The 22765-nt window shown below is 41.7% G+C and overlaps 1 protein-coding gene across 1 annotated transcript; it reads right to left on the reverse strand.

The window, feature by feature from the left end:
* On the reverse strand, positions 1-18376 carry LOC115192623 (hepatocyte nuclear factor 6-like). The gene is made up of 2 exons (XM_029751343.1): positions 17257-18376; positions 1-1611 (listed from the first exon to the last, which is right to left on the reverse strand). The coding sequence occupies exons 1-2, from the start codon at positions 18296-18298 to the stop codon at positions 1319-1321; spliced, it is 1335 nt and encodes a 444-aa protein (XP_029607203.1). The 5' UTR covers positions 18299-18376; the 3' UTR covers positions 1-1318.
* Between the last annotated feature and the right edge of the window lie 4389 nt (positions 18377-22765).

The following is a 22765-nucleotide window of genomic DNA, read 5'->3' on the forward strand; positions in this document are numbered from 1 at the left end:
AAAACCTGACTTCTATTTTCCAGGGTACTGAGCGCTACTTGAACCATCCCCCTCCTCCTACTTCACCAGTCCTCGTTGGATGAGGAACAACAATAGGATAATGGCTCACTATTGATCTGCCTTCAGAGATCTGCGAGGGCCTGAACGTGTGCCATGGCCTCTCTCTCCCCAGCCCTGGAACACACCGTGAGGCCTTTCTTAGAGGGCTGCTGGCTGCAGCTTACTCTTATAACCAGCAGGGGGCACTGGGGCACCTTATGTGCAGAGCAGACTGGGCAGCTGTTAGGCCATTGTGTCGCCACCTCCACTGGGTTCCATGTGCTCTTCTTACATCCTATACAGCAGCTATAATGCAGTTCGCTTGTCGCCTGCCTGGCCGTGTTGTCGCTTGGTTTCTGTATTGATCAGTGAAAAGCAGCTCCCTCCTGAACAAAGAGCATGTCCAGGCGTATCGCTCCCTCACCTCCCCGACAGACACTTCTGCTTCTCTCAAGCAACGAAAGTCTCCCTGCAGGCCTCCAACATCTGTGCAATAATATAGACCTAGGCAGCCAGGCAGATCTGAGTATCTTTATTGCCAAGCATCTTCTGTTTCACCTTCAAGAAGGGTCAAAGCCCCGTTCCCTCTCCCTGTCTGCATCGATTCATTTTTCGATTCATTAGTTTGCCAGAGTATGATTCGAGTGGCTCGTTGAAATGGCTGGCCATCAGGGAATACCTTTGGCGAAGAAGGAGTGGATAGAAGGAGGAGAGGAAATGAGAGGTTGAGCTTTTGCTTTTTCAACGGGGTTGTGTTGTTTTCTCCAGGATGGCCTTGTGCACAGAACTGGGTAGGATCACAGGGCTGTGTGCTGTCATGTTTATTGCAGTTCTTCTGTCCATGTTGCTTTGTGGAAAGATGAGAGATGTGAGGAGAGACTCAGAGTAGCAGACACAAAGGGGAGTGCTGGGAGGGATTCAGTACAAACTACCTGGATAGGGAGGCTGGCCGAGGCTTGATTTTGAGATCGTTTAAACAAACATATCATGGTGTCTGTAGTGTAAATGGACTGACACCATCAACAGAAAGCTGATTCAATCGAAAAACAGATGATTGTCCTTGTGTGGACCTGACTACATGTTACCTTTGCGTTTCACTTGCTTCATAACAGTCCAGGGGTGAGATGTTCAGGATCGTGGTGGTTACAGTTACGACTGACCAAGACGTGGTTGCATGGCACGAATGAGGAGGCATCAACATGGTTATTGGGAACGAAGTGGGATACAGGAGGTACCACCTCCCCATCCCCATGCCACCTTGTGGCTCCCCCCGGGTGTCTCAGACCTTGGAGAAAGTGGTGGCCGAGGTGCCCGGCTGGCCGGGGCTGGTGCTGTGCTCGTCGTGCCAGCGGTCCACGCAGCGGCGCCGGGCATTCATGAAGAAGTTGCTGACAGTGTTGAGCTCCAGGCCCAGCTGCTGGGAGATGGTGATCTGCATCTCCTTGGATGGGCGCTTGTTCTCCTTGAAGATGGCGATGAGTGTGCGGCGCTGCAGGTCCGTGAAGACCAGCCGCTGCTTTTTGGGCACCATGTTGCGGTCTTTGTGATGCTCCTGCTCCTTGCGCTTGCAGGCTGTGAGGGGTGATATGGGGGGGGTTGGGGTTGGGGAGACAAAGGGGGAGACAACAACATAGCAGTGTTACAGTTATAGTACTGCAATACTATATGATTATGAGTACTTCAGTGATAGTAAAAAGGTGAGAGATGCAGAGGGAGAATTAAGGGAAGATGTGGGAAATGAGTCATAAGCCAGTACTTAAAGATGTAAAAACGCATTTATACAGCAGCAAAATATATTGAGCTTGCGTATTTTGCCATGTATTAAACTTGATTTAAAGCTAATCCATCCCTGGTGCCCAGTGGGAATATTCCTTCCATCCTGCAGAGTGCAGACTGGGAGCTAGCCTGCGGTGAGCTGCTCTGGCTGCCTGGTGGAGACACTGCTGTTTGATTCAATATTAATGCAGTTTGGGTCGCAATGGGAGACTGAGTGACTGTTGCACAATAGTAAGCGTTTGTGTGTGTGTGCACGTACGTGTGCGTACGTGCGTGTGTGTGTGAGAGAGAGAGAGAGAGAGAGAGAGAGAGAGGAGAGCGAGATAGAGATCAGTGTGTGTGCATGTGTGCATGAGAGAAAAGGAGTGGTGGAGAGGGAGATATTGACCCACATTGCTGTAGGAATTGGGGGGTTCTCTACAGGGACTGAGGTCAGAATCCCCTCCAGCAGGTCTGCAGTCTGCTACTTCAAACAGAGCCCACTGGAGCCCTATCCATTGAGCGCTGAGATGGTATTTATAACTGCCTCCAACACAAACTGGAGTGTTGAGTGGGGAGCAATTTGAAAAGAAAACCTCTAGTAGTACTTAGAAGCACCAAATAGAAACATATACTGCTTACCGTATGTACTGGAATTAATATTAACCATGTATAAAGGTGATATGAACAGTGAAAACATGAGGAGACAGGTTTAGATGCATAGGAGGAGGATTTGAGGCAGTCCGGGTTTTTTTCACTGTGTGTGTGTGTGTGTGTGTGTGTGTGTGTGTGTGTGTGTGTGTGTGTGTGTGTGTGTGTGTGTGTGTGTCTCTGTCTGTCTGTCTGTCTGTCTGTCCGTCTGCATGTGCAGCAGCAGCATGTGTGTGTGTGATTGTGCTGAAATTGCTGGAGCCAAGCTGTGGTGCTGTGTGTCTAATTACAGTGGGACAGAGCCCATTGATCAACCATTGCAGTCAAATCGGTTTACTACAGTGGCCTAACCTCCACATGAGCACAACTATCATATTTGTATTTCACATCAAGACTACTCCAGACCTCTCCTAAGCACAATCATACACTATACACTGTGTCTGCTCTATAGACAGACTGGTGCTGATGATGATGATGATAGTTTCATATGGTCTAGAGTGGATATATCATCATTGTAGTTTTCTTGGGCAACAGATGATAACAGATTCAATATCCTAGTTATGTGTGTATTGTATAATTATTAACACAGCTATCCATTCGTATCCCTCTCTCCATCCAGCCCCTTCATCCCATTATGTTTGAGTTGTACACAGAGCTCTGTGGGAGACTTTTGACCCTGTTGTTTTATCGTCTCTTAGTCAGTTGGTGTCACTCGCGCTGTGCCCTGGCCGTACGGGGCGCAATACTGGGCTGTCTTGCTACAGGCGCTGGATTTAGTAGGCAAATCAATAGTGATCGATCGGTGAGGAAGGGGGCCCTGATTACTGAATCACGCTGTAGAAAAGAAGAAAATCGACCATTGCAGCTTTTAGAGCTACAGAAGACACAGAGTACAGAGACTGACATAAACTCACATAAACTCATGCACGAAACACAACCCATATTGGACTCATAATACAAATATAATACAAGTATTTTGGCTTTTATTTTCGGCTTTCACGATAGTCTACTCTGCCCAGACTACAACCCCACACCATGGCAATTATTCTACCCGTTCGCTACTTCAAACTGTGGCATCAGTGGAAGCCTTATTAATTGATAGACATTATTTATTTCTTTATTTTCAATATTTTTCAGTCACAAACCTGAGAATTGCATTGGATAATATAGCCTACGGTTTGGCGTGTGTATATGGTTAGGGGGACGTTGTGTTATACAAGCAACTAATTTACAAACATTACAGAGTATACCCTGCTCAATTAATCATCATCATTACCAATCAATACATTTGGGTCGGTGTAGGGTTTACCATAATATAGTCCAATGGGTGTTGGCTTTTGTCATGGTCACTCAAAGCACTCTCACAATGCACGGGCAGATCATGACTTCAACACATTTGTATTGAACCCCAATCTAAAACGGGAGTCAATATAAAGTTTTAAGTTATTTTATAACTTTTCTCTTTCTCTGGTCGTTAATATTCGTAACGTTGCAACGCACCAAAAAAAGGTTACGAGAAAGGCCCTGGGCATTCAATATCGGTCGATAGATTCGTGAGTAATTCGTGTGTGAAATTCAGTTCGTCCAATTAATTATGCCTCGGAGGGAGAATGGGAAGGAAAAAGATTCATGAGTTTCGAGAGATGCTTCTCGAATTGGTCAGTTGTAGGTTTTATTTGCTCAAATTTTGTGGGAGCAATGGTCCTCATAAACCGTTAGCACCAGTTAATTGCACTCATAAGGGCGACTAGCCTACCAAGCCTGTTATTCCAAGGACTTCGCTTCAACAGTCAGTTCCTGCCTGGGTTATCCAAAGGCCACTCTTTTGTCAATTTTGTGTTGCGGTTCTATTTGTTCGAGAAAAACAACAGCCTACTATGTCAAAATAAAATAGATGTTTATCTCTAGACATTGAAATCATACTGGATCTACGTAATGAACGTAATGTTGTAATGTGTTTTGGTTATTGGCACTGCAGAATGAATAGCCCATAGGTCTTTGATCAGCTAGTCCAACATGTTACTAATGTTTAATAGCCATGGCTACATATTTAATGACAACACTCCTAAATGTAAAACACAGATTCGTGTAGGCTTACTGTTAAAGTGTAGCCTATTGGTTGTATATATGATCTAGCTATAGACCCCTGTTTTAATTAATCTCCCAATATTTGTTTTTACTGGCTACGGTTGAACATGTTAATGCACACGATAAAGCCAACTTCAAGTTCTGCTTCCATTGCCCTTCCAGAAAAGAACCCCAGGCACTTCTCTCTCTACCTTATAGGCTCTGCCAGTTGGCATGTATCAGTGTGTTACCTAAAACTCAATTATTTCCCCTGCAGGATTCTAGATGCCACAGAATCGGATGCACCTTTTCTCCAGACCTTGGTTTGTGCTGTAAAATGGGGCGTGCAGTATTTTAAATCCATAGATTTTGTTTTGACTTATGTTGCACAAAGATTGGTAGGCTGTGTATCGACTTGGCTGCACTTTAAACGCTAGTTGGTACAGTATTTATTCCATTCAGACCGCAGGGCAGTGCCAAGGTTTCCCAATGCAAACTTACAAGTCAATACTCCTTAATGTAATGAGGCAGAGTTGGTGCTAATATACTGATAACTTGATACAATTTGTTTGTTTACCTTGCGCACTGCTCCGCTGCAAGACATTCCCCCACAGCTTCAATAACACTCACTCAGGACCACTTTCAAAGTCAACCTGCTCAAATCTCTTGTTAGGAAGAAGAACGGTTCTAACTGCAGTTCAGAATAAATTCACTGGTAGCCTACAATTTTATTTGACTTAAGCTTTTTTGTTATTTTTTTGAAGAGATACTTTATATTTTACCAGTCATTAGGCTTCCATTATATCTGAGATCATCAAAGAGATTTCTCTGTGTGCAAAATTCACCAATCAAATGTTGTTATTAGATGTTTGTTCTTTAATAAAAGTGAAGCCAGCACTTCCTTAATCACCTTTAGATAAATACCCTGTATTTACCTATGCAGGCCGAGAACCTGATATGATATAATATCGAAATAATACCATAATGACATATAGTCTGCTCATTGTGTGAGCTGACAGCTGCAGAATGCCTTTACAAACAGTGCTTAAGTGCTCACATTATCGATGGAAACATGAATTTATACTTACAAGTAATGTTTAACTGAAGTCAAATGTGACAAAATGAGTGACTTGGAAAATGTTGTAGACCTCATGCTTAAATTTATTGACATGGCATATCATATATAATTGGCAACAGATGTCAGTGAAAGTTGCAAAATGAAATATGGTGGCATTGCTAAGTAAACAGTCAGGCTGCTGAGGAAATTTAGGAGTGCCCATCTAAAGATTAGTGATATAAATTCAACTTTTGTTTTATGATTAAACATATTTATAATTTAGTGACACCTCGTTACTTTATATAATGTACTGTGTCATTTTGGTGTTTCCCTGATTAAGAAAGGCAATAACCGACGGATGATTTTTGTCAGAGAAGTTCATGTGAAACAGCACTAAAAGGGCCAGTGTAACATTTTTGTAAGAGTGGGGTAATGTTAACATTGACTAACGTCGCTGAGATTGACTCGATCTGTTATTTACATAATAATAACTAGAATCTGTTTTACGTCAAGAGGTCTGCGGTGCCTGTGAGAGCAAACTCACAATAACAACAGGTGTATCTCTCAGTTGGACGCATTTGTTGAATGTAGGCCTACCACATCATCAGTAGATACATCGTTTGATAACAATAGGCCCATGGGATACGTGGTAAATCAATTGTGAATGTATTTAATATATGGCCTGATCATAATACAAATTTGCTTAATTGTGTCTCATTTAATTATTATACTTAAGTTACTAATCCCCAATTTCGGTAAAAGCCTGCCCACGCATACTTCCAGATTCAAAATGGTATTTAAATAAATATATGAGCGTGTGAAAACTGCCTCTGCAGCCTGGCTAGAGTTGTGTGCTCTGTCGGATTTGAAGTGAGGGGGGGGGGGGGGGGGGGGGGGGGGGGTATGGTGGGGAAATCGATAACTAACCGCACCGTGCAGCCAACCGTTCTGCCTGGGATCGATGGCTTGAATGGGGCTGATCTGAAATTGGGTGCGGTGCGACTCTCTCCCGCTGAGGCCGGGCTACTGCAGGCGAGAAACAGTCACTATGTCAACCATGGACTCTTATTCATAATTACTTACTATTTATTAATAGCTGGCTTCTAACAAGTCACTGGGTCAATGTCTGAGGTGGACATACAAGATGCACACCATCATCAGCTACGACTGACTCATTTTAAATCGTTATTATGGGCTGTTACTTTTAGTTTACTGAAATAGAGATTATTAAAGCATAACTTCATCGGCCTCCATGATTTAATTGCAGACATATTATGTTGATATTGTGAAGGTAGGCAGTCTTTTTTTGTGTGAACGTATTTCTGCAAACGTTTTGCATAAAGCATATTCTATTGTTAAATAGTTTTATAGCAACAAGTTTAGCATCGTCAAACGATATAGGTCTACAATGAAAAACTGCAGTACCCTGTACCAGAGCCTTTATTGAGGATTGTTGTATTACTTTTTGAAATAAAATTAAGAATTCGCCTACATCAAATGTCAAATGTAAAGACAAATAAAAAAAGGCAGAGTTATTGAATTGGCAGTATGGATGACTTGCCACAACAGATCACAGATTAGTGAATATCTTTTTTGAGTGACCTGTGTGGCCAGCAATATCACTGTGTAGACAGAAGGCTATTGTCAACATTGTGAGGGGCTCCTGTTAAAACGCATAGCGCAACTGTGATGTTTCTTTCTGTAAGCATAGCCTGCTGTTCTTGGCATGTTCAGAACTGGTTCATTTGCTCTCTGGCACCATAAAACATATGGCATCTAGTCCTACCTCTATTTACGAAGTCAAACCTTAAGTTTAAAAACTTTTCGTCACTCATTTTGTGTTTTTCTTCTTTTCAGTGATTTATGGGACGGCCTGAAAATGTTATCAGTGAAGCAGCCTGCAAATCGTCTCAAAGGTCGATCTTGATGGATGTAATTCTGCAGTTGTCAGCTGAAAAGAAAGTGCACATGAGTACTTGTATAAAAAATGTTATTCAACCAACGAGGAAGCTGAAATGTCTGAAAATATGGCTAAATATTAGGCAATAAAACCATAATCATAGTATAATTAAATAATAAATAAAATACTACTACTACTACTACTAATAATAATAATAATAATAATAATAATAACAACAATAATAACAATAAATGTAATAACCAAGTCAGAGGAAATTAAATGAATCCAATATTTGATCAAATAAATAACTAGTCTTTATCGAACAAAAGTGCAGCATGTTAAAAGAGTTGGGCTTGAAGTTTGTCATAGTATCTTTGGGTGCGTGTTGGGTTAATGCAATTGTCACACACACACACACACACACACACACACACACACACACACACACACACACACACACACACACACACACACACACACACACAAAGATTAAATATGTTGATTTTGATATTGAATCATTGAATGTGATATGAATATGTGATGAAATGATGTATTTGTAAATCTTCTTCAAGCTACAACATTTTTCATCTTTAGCCAATAGTGGATAAAAGGGGGTCTAAAGATGCCGTCTCAGTATAGGCCTTAGGCCTTTAAACATAGGCCTAAAAACGATAGCCTGGCTGAATGCCTTGGTTGAATAGATATTCAAACATAAATTCAAATTCTTATGTTAGAAACCACTCCGTTTGTTTAAATAGCATGTAATATAACATTGATTCATGAATTCATTGATTTCACGGTCGTTTTGTTTCTTTGTTGATTTGTGTGGGTTTGCCCAACTGGAGTTTCGGGTTGCATCTGTGGGTACGGCGTGGGGTGTGTCGTGTGTATGACTGCGGTTTTACTGTGTGGTCGACCCTGGTTGCATGTGGTGTATTTGAGCGCACGCAGGCTCGGCTCTCAGGGTAGGATTAACTGTCAAATATTTGTATTTTTCAGGTTCTCTAGTGATTTCTCTATTCAATAATAATTCTGTAATGTAAAATATTTTTCTCATGCCAAATTATTATACGTTTTTCAGTTTTCAATGTAAGAGTCAGGCTGGGATGCTCTTTGGAATTACTTGTCTACTATTCAACTCTGAGTTAACTGGAAGTTTCAGTGTTGGAAAATATTTAGCTGATGTGAAATATGGAGTGGTAAAATCAGAGATTGTCTCCAATCCTATTTTTGGAACTATTACCATTGTAAAATGTAGACAAACGGTGTGTTATTGTGTGCAAATAATCAACATGCAACATGTGGAATTTTTGGCACAATTGTAAGGCCATCGACTACTTAATTATCTCTTTGCTGTCACCTTTAAAAACCATGATCCTCTTTTGACGACAATCTATGAAGCCAATGCAGCATGCAGGAGATTGTTGGCATGCGGTGCCCGAACACGTTTTATGTTATTTAGGCCTATGATGAGACCCTTTTGTGAAGTCATTTTTAATCACAGTTTAAAAAAACGTTTTTTACTGCCTTAGAATGTTGTTTAGACTTATAGTCTACAACCGAACCTGCACGCAAGCATGGTTGTGTTTATCAAATCACTAACTACGATTATGAATTCAGTGTAGGCCTATGGAGGAGGCTGTTGTCATTGCATGTTGCCATTCAATTATCACTGCAGGCTAATTAGTTGACTATTGGCTAATGCTACTATTAGCCTATTCGTTCAAGGCCTAAATGGGGATGTGTGCCTTTTCTCTCCTTAAGAATTGGGTGGACAATGTGTACTTTGTTCTTCGAACGTTGCAGTATTCGCCTTAGATCGGGCATTAAACAAGCCATTATCGGACCTTGAATAAGCGATGACCTGTCGGGACGTCAGATAAGCGGCCACTTCTAACCAGAGAGACAGTCGGCTTTTCAACACCACTGCTCAGAGATTTACAACCGGTCACGCAGGGCGCGCGGGAAGTACTATATTGCAGGGTTTCCCAAACTCCGTCCTAGTGTTCTGTTTTTGTTTTCTTGCCCTTACACTACACAGCTGATTTAAATAACCAAGGCTTGATGATGAGTGTGTGTGTGTGTGTGTGTGTGTGGGGGGGTCTTCAAACAACCAAGTAACGCTTATAGGCTGGCTAGGGATAATACTCTGATTCCACGCCACAAAAATATTTATGGAAATCGACCCAATACAAGATGCCTTTGTTTTTACGGTGCCAAATATGACAATATAAGCTTAGGCTTATTGACATTGATTTTGGATAGAATATTCAATGCATTTCATGTGTCTAGTAATACATATAATACAAACAACATAATTATTATATTATCTGGCAGGGAAATGTTGCTGTGAGTTTACAACAATGATCCTATAGGATGTCTTCAGAAAATGGCTTCCCTTACTGTTTGATATTTGAAATCAGTGACGCAATGCCATTTAACCCTTTGATACTAACCTCATGCGCACAGTTCATTCTCCTAGCAATTTGATTTAAAGGTCATTCTCTCCTATCGATCCGGTTTGGAGAGTGGGCGACAGAAAAGCGTAGGAATTGATCATCTAAAATAGAATAGACGGTATTCTAGACTGTAAGCCTATTGATGCAAACGGGTTAGAACTATGTGCTGCATTTATAATTGCAATGCCCCCGTGTGTATTATCTCTCTTTTGTGTGTGCATATGTGATGAAAATATGGAAAAGAGACTGTGAAGTTCTGAGGTTATACTAAAGGCTACTACTGTACAGTGTGAGTGGAGCGACTGCCCACATTGGCTTGTGTAAGTGACGGAACAGTCTTCTGTTATTGATCCCTTTACCTAATGGAGACATTGTCATTTTCATCGTAGGGCTGTCTGGCCATAGGCCTATTGGCTATACTGGGTTGAAGGGACGAAATTAGGCTAATGTCATTTTAGGCTGTTCCCTTATCTACAGCATAGGTTAACTGCTTCGCAATTTTAGAGAAATGTCAACATAACATAACCTATGATTAGTGGAATACCAGTTTTTACAGAATATGCTGTAGCTGCATCGTGCCAATGAAAGCATGCCGTTTATTATTCATTCCGTTGTACGTTATGAAGGGTGAGCTGTTAATGGGGGAAATGGTATTGCACAGGAGAGGAGGGGGAAGGGGGAGTACGCCTGCATGTCACAGCTCCAGCGATGGAAAGGAGAGACCCGGGAATGGAAATCGATACAGATTCAGATCGGACTTAACAATGTATGGCGCACTCTATATCCTGATCACATACGCACATGCAGGCACGCTACACTGTAAAAATTGGGAGATGTATGTGAGTGCTCAATTCGCCTCCTCGAAGGCAGAAAAACACAGAACAGATCATTATTCGTCATCTGGCTGCCTTGACAAACATTTGGAATGGATTTGAAGAATGTGAATATAGCTTTTCATTATTGCACCGGGGAAAATGGCTGCGTACTGGCCGTTGTCCACAACAGCCACAGGATTTCACTGTGTGTGGTGTGTACGCGAGCGCGCGTGTGTGAATCCCAGTATTTACAACACACATTGCTGTGCTTAACGAGGAGCGTCTGGGAAACCGCAGCTGCATGATTTTCTCCCGTTGTCTTCCCCATGCTTATCAATTATTAAAGTCCGCATCGATCATTTCGTAGTCCTGCATCAACACGTCTCTTTATGAAAAGGCCTGTTTTCGATTATCCTAAATCAATCACTTCTAAAGGTTCTATGCAATCAAAAAGACGAACCGGATTTCCTGGGAAGATTATTAACAACATTCTGGCTTCACAGCTTTTGATTAATTTTATGCTCAGTCTCTTTTGCAGAAACCTTTAGTTTCGTTGTGCACCATAGGAGCATGTGTATTTTGGAGGCGAATTTCCCGGGAAAGCGTTTTCCGGATTTGATTGAATATGGACCTTATTCTTTGGACTTTGGACTATGCGTCTTAACATAGCCTACAACAAGATGGTGAGACGGATCTGATTGTGAAATTGTGTAATATTATTGATGACGTGTTGACTGGTGTTGGGTAAAGGACTTATGCTAGACGCAGGCTAGCCTATATATACATGATTTATTTTAATTGGACTCATCTGGCACACTAGCCTACCTCCATAGCCTATCTCAACCATGTTGTACTGCCCCTTATTAAAGCCATAATACATGACCTCAAACACAGGCCAACAGCCCCATTCATATAAAGATTTCAGCACCAAAGACAGCGGTGATCCCAATTGAAAATGTTTTTGTTAGGTGGGGGTAAACATTTATGTAGCCTGCACTTGGAGGTGGATAGAAATGCTAGTGCTGTGTGGAGCAGGCTGGGTTGGTCGTTGCTTAGATACAGTGATGACATTTGGATTATGTCCCAGACAGGCAGCGTTACGTCGGGAATATGGAGGCTGCATACATGTGGCTTACTTGTGCATTTAAACTGTTGGATGATAGATTCATAAAATACTCATTTCACTTATATTAGTTTATCATGAATATCCTAGCCATCCCCCCAAAATCTTACTCCATAGTAATAGTATGGGGACAGCAGACAGGTTGACCTCCTTTGATGTGATTGGCATGTAGACTAGGCCTAGTCTGTGAGGAAGTTTCTTATTGAGCTATTCTCTCCCTATCCATGATTTCCCTGTATTTTTATTGAATAGCCTATTACTAGAACAGAGCATATTCTCATCCTCAAAATCGACATTTTACAAACGATAAAATGTTGATATCCCCCCTTTACATGTTTGGATAAATGAGATTGATTCTCTTGCGCAATATTTCATTGCGTCGTATTTTCCACATGGGAGGTTTGGCAGGTTTGAATCATTTTGGTTGTCTCTCTGTTGTCTTCCTCATGGCTCCCGAGTGATTCTGGAACAATGCGTTGGTGGATACGTTTACACAGATCCAAGCTGATTATATAACCCAACCCCCAAATGGCGTTTTGAGGGTGAGTTTTCCATCCAGTCTACATGTAACACGATTACAACAGAGAGAAAGAAAAATGTGTGCAATGGGGGCTTTTCCCAGTCTCTCGTCCCCTTTCCCAGCTCCTGCCTAAATCCCCAGCCATCCCCCAACACTCTGAGAGAGTCCAATGGGAGAGAGTGCTGAGGCGGAATAATTGATAGATGCACTGGCTATCCTTATCGATCACTGCTTTATTGACCCGACCAAATACATTGAGACGGAGTGTGGAATTCAACTCAGATGCAAAGACGAATTGTTTTAATCGTTTATGCAAATCTATGCATCTCAGCCCTCACTTTGCCGTGTCTTTCCCAACACAATCAAAGGTGTTGTCTACTCCATAGCTACAGTATATGTGCGCTTCCTTGTTTACTTGGCTTCAACATTTGAACAGATGCAGGTTGTGAGCTTGTTTGGATATAATGATTTGTCCTTAAAGGCCAAATAGTGATACACTATCAGCGTGATACGTAACAAGGCACTAGTTGGCCTAAACTGTAGGCCATACCAGGTTTGTATCTTCTGTGAGATTCACCTTGCCCTCCTCACGCGGACAACACTACACATCATTCCAATTATAAACCATGCGTTTTAGGGAGTGCGCTTAAAGGACACGCAGACTATCTTTGTCGTGACAGAACCCCCCCTCAATTGACTACATCGTATTTTTAATTTTCTGGGGAGGATTGTCATGTGAGTGTGCAGACACTGGCGTTTTCACATTAGCTAAGCAAGGCAGCGGCATTGATTTGTGTGACTGTGATGAATTTGGAATAGTAATTTGAATGTATTGATTGATGTGGCGGACCGAGTAGGCCTATCGCCAGCATCCCTTTTAGAATCACAACAACCAACTCCCACTCCGCATGCGCACAGTGCATAATGGTGAATTTAAATGCAATAAGTAAAATGTAGCGCCCACCATTTCCATACCACAGTCATTTGTCATTTTGCCCAACTCCATGTTGCTAGAGAGCAACTGACAACAGAACAAGGTAGCTCACAGGATAACTGACAGCACGTCAGGGCCAGGTGACACCCCCATGAAACAGCGTCGCTCTCAAAGACTGCAGCTATTAAACAATCATAGCCATAATTATTACCACAATAACCATAACAATTACGATAATATCTCTACTATAATGATTGATAATTGTTAATAAATTACCGATTAGAATAGCCTATTGAAGTATGAAGAAAGTCTATGTAGCCTATATCATCCTCAAATATCCGAAGTCAACCATAATGCGTTCAGGCAAACACCCACGGGGCAACAACTGGAGCATAGGTGTATCAATTCTAAAAAGAATGCATACAAACGGACATGCATGCTGCACATATAGACCCTATGCAGAAACACAAGTATGGGAAGTTCTGTGCCATAGTTCTAGTATAGTGCATGCAGTTCACAATCAACCATGTCTCAGAGCATTTCGTATTATTCTGTATGTAAATCCGAAACACTACATTTAGTATGATATATTACGTTTTGCATGGTATGTATTAATTTGTGGATGTCCATCAACCATATGATATGTTACAAATTACAATTCATATTATATGTTACGAATTTGCAAAACGTGCAATATGTTACGAATTTGAAAAATGTATGAATTTTCGAAACATATGCTATGTTATGAATACTAGCTAGGTAGCTAACGTTAGCTAGCTACCTAGTGTTAGCTAGGCTTGGGGTTAGGGATAAGGTTTGGGTTAAGTTTTGGAGTTAAGTTAAAGGGTTAAGGTTAGGGTTAGGGGAAGGGTTAGCTAAAAGGGTTAAGGTTAGGGTTAGGGGAAGGGTTAGCTAAAGGGGTTAAGGTTAGGGTTAGGGGAAGGGTTAGCTAAAAGGGTTAAGGTTAGGGTTAGGGGAAGGGTTAGCTAAAAGGGTTAAGGTTAGGGTTAGGGGAAGGGTTAGCTAAAAGGGTTAAGGTTAGGGTAGGGGAAGGGTTAGCTAAAAGGGTTAAGGTTAGGGTTAGGGGAAGGGTTAGCTAAAAGGGTTAAGGTTAGGGTTAGGGGAAGGGTTAGCTAAAGGGGTTAAGGTTAGGGGAAGGGTTAGCTAAAAGGGTTAAGGTTAGGGTTAGGGGAAGGGTTAGCTAAAAGGGTTAAGGTTAGGGTTAGGGGAAGGGTTAGCTAAAAGGGTTAAGGTTAGGGTTAGGGGAAGGGTTAGCTAAAAGGGTTAAGGTTAGGGTTAGTGGAAGGGTTAGCTAAAGGGGTTAAGGTTAGGGTTAGGGGAAGGGTTAGCTAAAAGGGTTAAGGTTAGGGTTAGGGGAAGGGTTAGCTAAAGGGGTTAAGGTTAGGGTTAGGGGAAGGGTTAGCTAAAAGGATTAAGGTTAGGGTTAGGGGAAGGGTTAGCTAAAAGGATTAAGGTTAGGGTAGGGGAAGGGTTAGCTAACATGCCAAGTAGTTGCAAAAGTAGCTAAAAAGTAGTAAGTAGTTGAAAAGTGGCTAATTAGCTAAAGTTGTCTGTAATAAGCTCCACACTTGCAACCTTTGAGTTGCTAGAAGTTTGCGTTATAAGCCTACCGTTCACCCGACCAATCACCCTACTTTGTTTTTGCCTTAAGTAAACATCTTCCTTATGCAACCATGTAACAGATCATACTAAATGAAGTGTCTCGGATTTATGTACAAAATAAAACGAAATGCTCTGAGACCAGGTTGCGACTATATAAAAACCCCACTGCCCAATTAGGTTTAATTAGATTTAGCAATGGCACTTAAAGAGACAATTGTGGAGTGTTTAAATCTTTATATACCAAAACGCCGCTAAATGTGCAAAGTAACAATTTATATTCCATGAAGTGCTTTTCAATAGGGCATTGACTGGAACTAAAATATGCCACTATATCTGCTTAATTGAACTGTCCACTGAAATACGACACACTGAAATACGACACACATGCATGTCCTAACGGAGTGCTTTGCAGAAACATCAAAGTGGCGCTCACTTCCAACTCTTCTGATTTTATAGCTTTCCACCCTTAATTAAGCCTCTTTAATTAGCCCCTAAGCTTTATAGCTTGTAAAATAACACTATTTCCAGTAAAAAATGTTGCCTTCGTAGAGTTTTCACGGTAGAGGCTTGGAGTACAATACTGAACAATGTTTCAAACTGTTATCACTCACTGGCAAAGTGGGTGGATAAATGATCCAATGAACGAATAAATAAATATGAATAAATTGTTGCAACTTTTGAATTCAAAGTGAAATATAAAAGTAATGGATAAATAGACAAGTTCAATCGTAGGCCTATTTCAAATGATTTATATGAACATCCCCTCTCTCAAAAATATCTGTCTCAAAGTTGAGTGATTAGCAATATGTTGCAATTAAATGGTATATGTGTGTTGAATTTCCCAAATTAAGTATGATTATTTTGTGGTTTAACTGTTATTAAATGAATTTCCTTATGCTTTTTTGCCTTGCAATCCTTAAGCAGGCTAGTGTAGACCTAAATCATTTGTAATTCTATATACTGGAATTGCATAGACCTTTGTAAAAACAAACGTTTGACTATAGGCCCATGTATGTTTATTGCCAGCATAGGCTACAACACAATGTTCAACCTGGGCTGTAGTCTTATTGTCCGGTGTAGCTCAGTTGGTAGAGCATTGCGCATGCAATACAAGGTTTGTGGGTTCGATTCCCACGGGGGGACCCACTACTCTAAGCCGCTGGGATAAAAGCGTATGCAAAATGTAATTGTTGATGTTTTAGAGTTGGTATGTTGTAGATTCAAAAAAAGTCCCCTTTGACCACAAATCATTCTTAAATTAGGCCTATTTCACCTCCACTCCGTTCTTATTTTACTTCTATTTACACATAATCACACTAGTACACCATGAACTCGCTATTCGACCTATATGACTTTATAATTTATTATAAATACATAAGCAGAATGTAAAAAAAAAATCATAGACAGAGGCATCTGTTTCTTGTGCTGTCTTTCAGATCCAAATTGATCATTTATTAGTGGCTACTTTAAAAAGGGACGCCGGGACCCGAAGTATCGATTCGCTGGAGGTCACGCTCCCCTGACTCGCTGCTCCGCTGCCAGACACACCTCAGACGCGCCTTGTTTACGCCTCCCGGAGTAGACAGGGGAAGGGAAGGCCCACGAGAATTCCAGGTCCATTTGAACACATAAATATAATTAGCGCGAGGCTTGTGGAACGACTCCACACCAGAAGAAGAGTGAATATGTGAAACTTGACAAAGGGTTATCAATACTACAACACTACAGTCTTTTTGTCAATAATCGCATCATTTTATTTTCGTTATTGTGGCCCAAAAGATACAGTTAGAGAGATACACAATCAATTTGATTACGGCCATTCCCTGTTTGATTTCATTTTGTCTGTGGTCGAAACACCTCGTGTGTTTGTGTGTGTATGTGTGTGTGTGTGGTCCCCATTACGCGCGTGCGTAAAATTGATTACAAGTATAGGCCTACTATAATGTTGCCAGCAAATTAGCTCATGACTATTCAACAACTTGAAACAAGTTGATTTATCTTTTTCAGGTTTAACACCTAATTAGGATATCACCAGCAGAGTAGCCTACCACAGCACAGCCTAGCTTGTTTACTCTTTCCTACTTTATTATCTGAGCATGAAGCAGTCAATCCAATCTGGATTTACTTATCTTTTCTAACAACCAATTCAACATGGTTATTTAACAAAGTTTAACGAATAATAACCATCGTTAACTCCTCCAAGAATCCATACTAATTTGTTTTAATGATAATCTGTTTGACTAGCAATTGATAGTCTCGCCACATTGACTTCTAATTGATCCCTTCACATTAGCCACATTTCTCCTCACTCACCTGCTAGTCTGAGCGCCGACATTCTCTGGAACTCGGGTTCCTGCAGCCACTTCCACATCCTTCGGAAGGTTTCCCGGCCAGACTTGAGTTTAGTCCAGGGTTTAGGGTTCCTCAGCAGGTCAGACAGGGTTCCCTGGGACCGACACAAGATCCGCTGGGCGAAGATGGCCTGGGGAATGCTGTAGCGCTTGAGCTCCGCCGTTATTCGCTGTGCCACCTCCTTGGTGTTTATTTCTTCCACCTGCCCCGAACCACCTCCCTGCCCGCCCCCCGCCGTCTGCCTCTCCCGGTCAGAGAGCATGGACCCGTTAGCCTGAGAGTGCGGATGGCTGTGATGGGGCATACCGTTCAGGGATGACATGATCCCGGCCCCGTGCCCTCCCAATCCCCGGCTCAGGTGGTCCTCGCTCCGGGACAGCATCGATGCGTGAGACTCGAAGCCTCCGGACGAGAGCATTTTGTCGTTGGAGAGGTGGGTGCCAGGACCATAAGCGCAAAGAGTCTGCTGAGAGTTGTGCAAAGACCCGAGGCCGTTGGAGAGAGGGGACAGCGACTGGCACATGCCGGACATGTCTTTAGGGTAGTGGCCATAGAGATTGCCCATCGAGGCAAGGCTCCTGTCGTCCCGCATCAGGGTGAAGCTGCCACTGACGTTGCCGGCGGCGAGTCGCTGGTGCGCCGGGTGGTGGTGGGCGTGCGGGTGGGGATGGTGGTGAAATTTATCCGAGACGGTGGATATGGGAGGCAGGTGCTGCAGCGGCGTCAGCGTAGTGTAAGTGCTACTCATGGTCATCCCGGAGTCGCAGGACATGGTCATTGCGGGGTGCAAGGGACCGGACAATGCATGGTCTGTGCGATACTCCCCAGATCCATCTAATATTGAGGCCATACTGGACACCATGGCTGAGCGTCCGTGTGACACCAAGTTCCTATGCGACGCCAAGGACTGCCGTGCGTGGTGCGGAGAGTTCATTAAGTCACCCGTTTGATGAGAGTGAGATACGCCGTGCAGATTTCCAATGTTTTCCATTGTAAGTTCCATCTTTGAAATAATCTTTATTTCCACCTCTCTTTCCTCTCGCCTCTCTCGCGCGCTCCCTCTCCCGCGTCTCACACACTCCTTTCCAATAAATTGTGAACGATTTCAAAGCCAAGCCATTGATTGTACTAGCCTCTCTTCAGTCAATACAGCATGATTTAAAGCGATGAGTTGCCCGCGACAGAGCTGTGCCACAAACCGCTGCTCACGCTTCTGATAGGTGTCCGTCCTTGCTTGTAGCCTATTTTATTCGCTGTAGAGCACCACTACTATAGAAAGCAAAGGCTGTGATTCCAGCGTCTATGATGACGTGCCCGCGCGTATGTTAAGACGTGACTGTGCCTGTGTATGTGTGCGCCCACTGTTCCAGCGTTAGCACTCAGTCTAGGGCTGTCTGACGTCACCAGCTCTCTGTCAGACAGATGTTTGCTCATGTTGTAAACTGAACCTCGAATTTCTCAAAAAGATTACATTAGACATTTAAAGAGATACGAGACAGACACGTATCTTGAGCAAAACTGCAAGCCATCGCCATGCAACATTTACCTTGAGATATTGGGGAGTCCTGCCTGGATAAGAAACTTGCGCCTTTGGTTTTCCCTGATAAAGCCGCTTAACTTGGCGCCATGACATGTGATTTCTTAATAATGGTTAAATATTAATTCACATGCTTAACATCATGCTACTGCCATAAATAAAAAGCTCTGTTATTTTATACAATCTATTAAAATGCTCTCCATTAAGATACAGGCTATGGTATACACCTTGGAGTTTCAGTCAGGAAAGGACGCACACATTGTTTATTTCCGGATATGATATGCTGATTGATTTTCAGAACGCAATTTAGGAAAATGTCAGAAAAATGCTGTGCATTTTATTGTGTGAAAGACATATGATAGGCCTATTTGCTTCTGTTTTTAGGCCAACATGTAATCACGAGGCCCAATGTCTATGCACTGAAAAATAATATTTTCACTTATTTTTTTCAAGAGCCAAGAAGGAAAACGTCTAATTCTAGGCTAGAATAATTATTGCTGTGTGCTATATGCATACAGTGCCTCCTTTAGGTATATCCTATAATGTACAGCAAATAGGGTAGACCTGTTCGTATTAACGAATAAGTCCAAATGGTTTAGGAAAAAGCAAACTCTATTTTAATTTGTCTTAAAATTGACCCAATATTTGAGCCAACTAAAAAAGCCATGAATGTATTGTCTATATATATTGTCTATATTCATTTATGCTGAATGCGCTGTATGCAGTTGATGGACGTTAAAGGCTATACGGGGCTTCACCTATATTCTCATTTGAAGTCTAATTTTCCTTCACAATTTCCCACCTTCTGACTTGTTATGACCCGTGTTAAAGCTCGCTGCCTGCTGACGTCATTCCAGGTCAGCAATCCTAATTCATCAGTGTCAATGGATGTTTAGATCAGTGGGCGATTCATCGATACTGCAGCAGTAAAATATACAGAAGCCATAGGTGCTTCATTTGATCACGAGAAACCTCAGATATAAGGGGTTGTGGAACAGGGTTTTTGGGTAGGTCCAAACTTTGAGGAGATTTAACTCGTAGTTCCATTTCAGTTTGGAATTTAGCCTGTCAGGTGGTTACCTCAAAATATGTCAAATCATTTATTATGTGGCCTATTTGTATTGATTTTCTTAGCCTGGTTTGTATGTATTTGTCATTTTCTAAAGAGCATCAGTTTCAAAATACTATTTTGCATGCGTAAAATGTGTGTGGAGTCCATTCTAGTTGTATATATATGCCTTTCATGTACAAACCTATATAGGACTATATTTATAATATGTTAAGTAATATAGTATTGGACCTATTTTACATTGTATTTGCACCACACAACTACGGCCCAGTAGCTTATCTAACTAAGTTTAATGTTGCAATCAAGGCATGGGTCTGTCCTAGGTCTTCAATAGCCCATAACCGAGGAAACCATCGAGGACAGCATTATGAGATGTGGCCTATCACTCTGCACACACGCCACGTGAAAAGACGTGTAATAGGCTTTATAACATGAAAGCCTGTGTGTTAAAACACGGAAAATTGCCATAAAATTAAGTTCCGTGTATGTGACCCTAAATGTCGTGGGACAAGACTATGTTTGTTGATCGCTTCTTGCTACTTACTGTGTATATCAACGACATTCACGCCAATTTCCATTTGAATGAGATTTAAAAGCAACAGAAAGTGCCCACTTGGAATATGGTCCTCATTTCAGATGTACATTTTAGTCATTTAGAAGACGCTCTTATCCAGAGTGACTTACAGGAGCAATTAGGGTTAATTGTCTCGCTCAAGGGCACATCGACAGATTTTTCACATAGTCGGCTTGGAGATTCGAACCAACGACTTTTCGGTTACGCTCTTACGCTCTTATTAAGCCTATGCTCATTGAGTGAATAAGGATGTGATATATCTGCATTCACTACAGAATTTACTCAGAATTGATTTTGTGACAATTTAAGGCTAAGTCTACCCAAGTTAGGCTGCATTCAAATTATGAAAAGGTGCTATGTAGGCCTAGGCCTATCTAACCCCATGTTATGGGCCCCCTGATTGTAAAATGGTGCCTTGTTGTTAGCCAATGGAGGATGGTACTGGTGGCATCAGGGAAACAACATTGTCCGCCCGGGTTAATGTCCCTCTATTGATCCCTGAGACCACTGCTATCCAAAATGAATTACTCTACCCAGCAGCGAATCTGTCATCTCCGCGCAGCGAACCTATTGGTCAGCTCTGTGATGGATGTTAACTTTCATTCTTCTTCGCTGCTAATTCACACGGGTTTACCACACAGAAAAAAAGGCTGTTAAAAGTTTTTATAGTGCCACTTTGTAAACGGTGCAGAAGGTTGCATACAGCAGAAGGTTCCTTGGTAGGCTATAGTCCTACCTGTTGCCTTATCATCAAAACTATATTTTGTCGACATAACACTATCCCTTTATTTTGTTTGTTATAACGTCTCGTTTCAAATCGATGTTAAAGTTTGTTGTTGTTGTAGTTTGACTTTCAAAAACTGTTGAAAACACGGTGCACTGGTCCATCAATAGTAGCTTATTGAGCGTTGTAATATAATCGAATGATCTACTGGATACACACACACACACACACACACACACACACACACATTCTTAAAAAGAAATGTATTAGCCTAGAGCTGGTTTTTAATTTGAATTTCAATGTAGGCCTTCCGTTTTCGAATGTCCAAATAGGCGTATCCTGTGGTGAATAGGCCAACCATATAAAATATTAACGTTGTCGATATCTGCGGTGTAAGAGGGGCGATGCCGCTGAGGCTCAGATATTTATTTCACATTATTAACAGCGGGTGGGTCGACGGATTCAACACCATCGACTTCACTCAGCCACCCTGGTGCTGCTACCGCCTACCTACTGCGAAGCATCGGGTCACCATAATAACAGGGAGATGCAGTCTGGTAGGAAACACACAACTTTCCCCCCCTTAAAGTGAGATATGCACGGTGCCTTACCAAGCTTTTCACACCTTAACTAATCACTTTTTTTGTAGCACTTGTTGTTAATAAGTAGAATAGCAGCAGCAACAAACGCGTTTCTTTATCAATAATTATATGAACTTATTGTCTGGCTCTCTGGTAGACCACAAATCTGAGCAAATCTGAGTCTACATTCGTTTTTTTTTGTAGGCCTAAACATCATTTTTATTGTATTTATTTAAACTGATAAGTTGCGCTGATGTTAATATCAACCACTTTATATTAATGATTCATATTATTATTATTATTATTATGCCTATTTATTTCTAGGGATTATTGATTTCTGTATTCACAAACGACATGGTGCTTCTATAAACTTTTTATTTTTCATAACAATGTTAGAATAATTCGTTTGAAAGTTTTCTCTCAATGTTGTTGGGAGACATGGTTGAATATTGGAATATAGGTTTTTAATACACAAATAAATAGTACGAAAGTGAAATCTTGAGTAAGCTTTTTGGAAGTCCTCGAAGAGATGCATGTAGTGTGAACATTTTATTCTTGCAGTATGTATTACCAAAAATTCCAGACCACATAAGCTGTCTGTCGTCTCACAGCGTGAAGCAATGAATGTGAATTCGTACCATGGAAAGTGAAGCCCTTACACAAGCTATATTGTTTCGAGTGTTTAAAGAGATCACTCGATATAGAGACAGACTAATCTTTTCATGGCTTCTTGAATGACTCCGTCGCTGATGCATCACGGTTAATGTATTCTAAAGTATATTTACTTGAATCTGGCTATTGGCAAAAGTTAAGTACCCGTGTTTAGTAATGTCGCATTCATCAGAGGCCTCTGAGCAAGTCAGCGGGATGGAGCACTCTGCAATGCCACAGAGTCACAGATGTTGGATGGTCTTGGGTGTGAGAAACTCGGAAACTCGCTTGTTTGACGAGCTCTAGTTTAAGTAAGTCCGTTTGTGTCTATATG

This window comes from Salmo trutta, chromosome 4, assembly GCF_901001165.1.
Source record: "Salmo trutta chromosome 4, fSalTru1.1, whole genome shotgun sequence".
In the NCBI taxonomy this organism is placed as follows: Eukaryota; Metazoa; Chordata; class Actinopteri; order Salmoniformes; family Salmonidae; genus Salmo; species Salmo trutta.

Coding starts and splice junctions, on each gene's coding strand:
- LOC115192623 (XM_029751343.1), bottom strand. CDS start 18,298: ATGGAACTTACAATGGAAAACATTGGAAATCTGCACGGCGTATCTCAC. Junction 1,612..17,256: donor GTCGGCGCTCAGACTAGCAG/GTGAGTGAGGAG, acceptor CACCCCTCACAG/CCTGCAAGCGCAAGGAGCAG.